General features: G+C 31.0%; 1 protein-coding gene across 1 annotated transcript; it reads left to right on the forward strand.

The window, feature by feature from the left end:
• Positions 1–1,602: 1,602 nt before the first annotated feature.
• On the forward strand, positions 1,603–5,916 carry LOC133778196 (NAC domain-containing protein 7). The gene is given in 4 exon segments (XM_062218062.1): positions 1,603–1,706; positions 3,551–3,774; positions 3,883–4,158; positions 4,842–5,916. Coding segments are annotated over 3 exon segments (1,185 nt in total). The 5' UTR covers positions 1,603–1,706; positions 3,551–3,614; the 3' UTR covers positions 5,591–5,916.
• Positions 5,917–6,601: the final 685 nt, after the last annotated feature.

Below are 6,601 nucleotides of genomic sequence, written 5' to 3' on the forward strand. Positions count from 1 at the left end.
GATATAAAATTTATATATTACTGCAGATTTGGTTAAATTATAGTGAAATATATAGTATTCAGCTTATAAATTAGTAAGTTCAATGTTTGTGTGTTGATCACTCTCAATTCCAGGGGTGATATGGGGTAATATATCATAGCTAGAGAGGGTTCCACCAACAAAAAAATATCCTCCACATTGAATAACAATATTTCGTCATCATCATCATCATATAAATACAATTAAAAATACATTAAATATTTTTGTCCTTCACTTAATTAAACTCCATGTCCTTTAACCTTTACATAATTAATTAAGCCAGTCCAAATTATAAGTCTTTATCATGAGATAACCCAACTCTCATCCTAGCCGTCTGATCTCATCTTTAAAACTTTTAACAAGCTGATCATCACCACATTTTTTATCACTCTCCCTCTCTCTTTCTCTCTCTCTCTCTCTCTCTCTCTCTCCGGCAAACCGAGTTGATATAGAACAATATATATATATATACATCAGTTGCTGGTGGGTGGCTCTGGGAAGAGGTTGCCCTAGCTAGCTATAGCTTTAATTGCTGTTATATATATTGTATATCCTTCTCTCTTATTCATTCCATTTGAGCCATTTAAGCGCCTCCCTTTTATCGCGCCAAGCTTTTGCAGCAATCAAGCTCGATCCCACTTTCAAGATAAGGAGAGAGAAAGCTTTCATATATGTTATGAAAGAAGAGAGAGGGATTATTAGGGCATGTGTGTGTGCACACTTTTTTATTATTTCTTTTATTTATTTGATTATTTATACATATTTTTCTCTTTTTTAAGTTTGGACTTGTTTGTGTACACTGTTTGGCTTCCTATATTTAAGTCTATCTCTTCTCCATTCTCCTATTCTTGAAAACCGTTTTATATATCATCTCATAATATTCTCTCATCATCTTTTTCATCTAGCTTCTTCTTATTATTCTTCTTTTTCTTTCTATATATATGAACTATACTCAGTAGTCCTCGGGATCTGATTAGATAATCTCTATAGCTCTCGACAACAACTTGAGGCTGCTTTACCAACATAGTTAAGGTTTGATCAGTTCAATTCCCGAGGAGATCGCTCACTGTTGGTTTCTTTTCTCTACTTTTTTGTCTGCTTTATTAGTGGACTTTTGGTAGAAAAAAGTACTTACAAGAACAAAAGAGTGACGATATCCAAGAGGAGCTTAATCAAAAGGTGCCTAGCTACCAAGTTTGTCTCTAAGTTGAATATATATTTATATATATACACATATACATGTATACGAGCTTCGGTTCGACCAGATCTAAGGAAACCTAGCAACCTGCAACAGAGATTTTATCTTGGATCAACCTGTATCCATACAGTACAAGAGTATTAATCTTCAAGGTTGTGTGTTATTACCCCAACTTTTATATATATATATGTCTTCTCTTCTTCTCTTATTCTTTTTTTTAATCCGTATTATATATTTCTTGGTTTGTTAATCATGTGGAATATATATTTTTTGATATATATGATCATTGATTTTCTCAAGTGGATGATACTTTTGTTGCACGTTAAGCAATTGAATATAATTACGTCTAATGTCGAGTCAAAAGGAAAGAAAGCTAGGAAAATAATGTCATGATGATATATATAAGTACACATTTATATATAGCTTCTACACTTCAAGGTTTTTGTGGTCATGGAATTATTAAGAAGAATTGTTCATTTATCTTTGATCTGTATGTGTTTGACTTTAGATAATGTTCATCAGTTTAGTACATTCATTCATGTTGATTATTTACAACCATGATGTGCGGTGCGGATCATTAATCATTGTTCATCAACATTTATCTTTTGAACTTTTTATTTTGTTTTTTAAGGTTGGTACTATTTGCGCTTCTATATATTGAGTTTAATTTTTTATAAAGATTATAATCTTTGGATCTTACTTCATATATATATATATATGGCCATGATTTTATATAGATATATGAACAATCGATCTTTATCGATAAAAAAACGACAAATTATATATATAGTGGAAGGAAAAACAACATCATTTAGATTTCCTTAAGCATGGAACTTTACTTTCCTCACAAGGTCGTAAACATCGATTAATTATTGATTATATAACATTCATGTTCTTGAATAGTAATTTTTCTATTTATTATATGGACGATTTATTAATTATACCCTATATAAGGGTTTTATATTATATTATTAAATTGTACAAATTAATTTCCATTGTGTGTCCATATATTATGACATGATTTGGATTTACAGAATTATGATTCTGATTTATATAGTGCTGTGTTTTCTGGGATATAATCATATATATTTTTGCATACCATATAAAGTTTGTTGAAATTTAATTTTGTATTAATTTACTTTTATGGCTTCTATTTGGTAATTAATTATTGATGTGATGAGAATATAAGAGAACACACTTAATATAACGACATAGTTCTTTTGTTTTCTCTTTTTTGTTCTTTTTTCCTAGGAGATTTGTATATAATAACTTATATAAATTTGTTATGTGCTAGTCTGCTTCTTCATAATGATGTACGGATGGAAGTAGTTTATTATTGTGAAAATATGTAAGGACCTTATGGCGTAAATTAATTTTTATTTTTCTGAATTCATACATTGTGTAAATATGTATGATAGTAGTTTATTTTTTCTGATAATTATCATTTCAGATGATTATTATATATAACCTAAGAAGAAATGATCGAACTATTTAACAAGGATATATTTATGTTATACATATATTACTTGCTTAATTGATCATCTAGAGCTAGAAATTTGTTTTATAGATTAATATTTAAAAAAGAAAAGTTAAATATTGCCTATATATATGTATACGATTAATTTATGAATATATATTTACATATACACATGTTGAAATTGATCATTATATATGTTGAAAATATAAACCAAAAGATCTTTTTGGCTTATTTGCTGGTTATAAGCTTGTCGTTGAAAATAGATTTGATCAAATAATTATTACCAACTGTTATTTTGTTTCTAGTCCATCGAACATAAATCATATATGCTTCAGGTGGCTGTTTTCTTTAAGCCTCGGACAAGACTGCCCATATTCATTTTAGATCGAATGTAGAATAATAATGAAAAAAAAAAGATTCTCTAAAATAAATTGATGTTATTATATTGTCTCTAATTTTAAGAAAATTTGTTATATAATCTTGTTTATGATTAAATGTTAATATGAAACAATTTCTAAATAATTATGACCACCTGAGCTATCAGTGTGTGTATGTACATATGTGTGTATATATATGTATGTACGTATATGTGCATTTAGTATTTGTGCTCTCTATATATATAGTTCTCTCATATATAATTATCAATATTTAATACATTTTGAAGGAGTACTACAGAAACTCATAATTAATTATCATAAGCGATTGTAATTTGGTGCAAGTTAATTATTAATTAGCTAGGTAGATTATTGTTTTGATAATATATATAATTGTTCTATTTTTTTGGTCATTAATTCAGGCCTATATAATTGAGTTGAATTAATTGCTAATAATATATAATGGTGTTTTAATTAATGCAGGGTGTAACATATTATTGGCTGAATTTGGAAGAAGAGAGAATACGTACGTACGTAGTTAAGTAGCATGAATACATTTTCACATGTACCACCGGGTTTCAGATTTCATCCCACAGATGAGGAACTTGTGGATTACTACCTTAGAAAAAAGATTGCTTCTAAAAGAATAGATCTCGATGTCATCAAAGATGTTGATCTTTACAAGATTGAGCCATGGGATCTTCAAGGTAGTATATACGCAATAATTTCATCATCTTATATTTATATATATATATATATGTGCGTACTACTTATTAACTAGTATATATATATAAATTGATATTGTATATATGCAGAATTGTGCAAAATAGGAAGTGAAGAGCAAAATGAATGGTACTTTTTTAGCCACAAAGATAAGAAATACCCAACGGGAACACGCACAAATAGAGCAACGAAGGCAGGTTTCTGGAAGGCAACAGGAAGAGACAAGGCCATATATGCGAGGCAAAGCCTGATTGGGATGAGAAAGACTTTGGTTTTTTATAAAGGCCGAGCCCCTAATGGTCAGAAGTCTGACTGGATCATGCATGAGTATCGACTTGAAACCAACGAGAATGGAACTTCTCAGGCATGTCCTCTCTCTCTCTCTCTCTCTCTAATCCTCATTATTTAATTATATGATCATTAAAAGCCTGAGTACATACATAAAATGAAAACTAAAGTATATATAATACAAGTATAATATATGAAATTAAAAGCATATATTTGAATAGTCTATAAATATCTTAATTAGGTAATTAAGACAGCATTAGTCCTTTTATAAAATTTGAACACTTGAATTTGCGTATCCTCCATCCTAATATACAAATTAACATTTTGTTTACCCTTAACAATTAGCTAGCTAGATCCGCAAATTGATGAATATAGATAACAATTTAATTGTGTAATAGATCATCATGTTAATTATATATGTCGATCAGTTAATTCTCCAATAAGATAGTCATATAATTTCAAGTTATTGCATAAAGAGAAATACGTAATAATGGTTTGACATAATATTTACAAAATATAAATATTTAAGTAAGGTGACATTCCTACATTAAATATTTACATACATTAGTTCAAAAGAGAGTCTCTCTCTTAACATTTCTTCTCGAGGTGAGCAATAAAACTAGGCAAATGCATCTAAAATTAACTAGCTATTATTTTGGCTATAACGCATCTTGAAGTATATGATTAATTAGTGTACTAGCTAATTAAACCAAATTACAATATGTATTGATACCACTACTACGTACGTACCCCATTCAGGAAGAAGGATGGGTTGTGTGTAGGGTTTTCAAGAAGCGGATGGCAACCGTGAGAAAAGCCGGGGACTACGATTCGCCGCCGTGTTGGTACGACGACCAAGTCTCCTTCATGCAGACGGAGCTTGAATCGCCAATGAGATCAGTCTCTCATCATCATCATCACCATCACGGCCCCGGAGCCTTCGCATCATCATACCACCAAAATCACTACCCAAATTGCAAGCAAGAGCTGGAGCTTCATCAGTTCAACATGCCCGCAGCAGCTGTAGTTGCCGATCCTTTTTTCCAACTCCCTCAGCTAGAGAGCCCCAAGTTACCCTTCTCGGGCAGTACTAGCACCACCACCACTACTGCCGAAGATCATCTCCATCATCATCAAGGTCATCACCATAATCACCATATCAATCACCAAAACAGTAGTAGTTTGATGATCATGAGTAATGGATCACTGTTTAGCAACGAACATGCTGTTGACCAATTCGCTCCTAATGCGACTACGGATTGGAGGGTTCTTGACAAGTTTGTTGCTTCTCAACTCAGCCATGACGAACAAGTTATCACTGCTGCGGCTGCGGGTTCGGGTGCGGGTGTACCGCTCTTTCATGTGACTCATCAACACGTGATCAACAACTTGCTGGGCGGTGATGATGATGATCATGAACAGCAGCTTCTGGAGCTCAAAAGCTCAGAAATGGCACACGACTATGTCTCCACGTCGACCTCAACCAGTTGCCAGACTGATCTGTGGAAGTAATTAATGCATGAAGATTATATATATATATATTAACTAAAATACAGTAATTAGATATGATATATTGATACATATATATATATACTAATTAATCATAGGAGTTTATAAGTAAAGGGAAGAGGGAATGATAAGAAGGAATATTGGTACTATAATATTGGACATGGCCTGTATATAATAAGAATGGAATACCTCTACGTACGTACGAACATTGCATTATTAGCAATTCGACTTTTTGGGGCCTTTTGTGTAATATTTGAGAGGACTAGTAATTTGACACCAATATATATGAATATATATTATATATCTTAAAAAAAATAATGTTGATAATATTTTTTTAGCCTTATATATATGTTGCTGCTCAATTTTCATATATGTAACCTTTGTTCCATGCAGAGATGCAATGTTCTACATGGATAGTAGCATATATATATATATAACAATGTAAGGGATTATTATTTTTTATATATATTTTAAATGGAAGATATGACTTTGTTTTTTGGAATTTTAGCTACGTGCTGTGTGTGTGACGTCTATTTAATTTTCCGAAAATTGTACTTTGCACTTTTTGACTATAATTTAGAAAACTGAATATGCCTAGAATTCTTGGAAAGGAAATAATATTCGGAGCTAGAAAGTTGCATATATGCTAATGCCAAATTGGAAGGGTCCATAATGTTTGGCACTAACGTTAGTGTACTCATTAATATATTGCAGTACTACTTGACTAGGTAGAGAAAGTATTTATAATTAAGGTGGTCGATGAGATCACACAGATATATATGTATGTATATAACAGAAGTCTCCAGAAGAAATTAATACAAAACTAGAAAATAGTAAATAGTAAATAAAAGCTAGCTATATATATTTGCATATATATCTGCTCAAATATTGCATATACGCCGGCCCTCAAAAAAAAAAAAAAAAAGTGCTTGAGACCGTTTTAATAAATTTGAAAAAAATTGGCCTTTTTGTATATGTAGTTTTTTTTATGTAATTTTAAATAAAATTAAACTA

The sequence above is a fragment of the Humulus lupulus genome, chromosome 5 (genome assembly GCF_963169125.1).
Source record: "Humulus lupulus chromosome 5, drHumLupu1.1, whole genome shotgun sequence".
Classification (NCBI taxonomy): domain Eukaryota; kingdom Viridiplantae; phylum Streptophyta; class Magnoliopsida; order Rosales; family Cannabaceae; genus Humulus; species Humulus lupulus.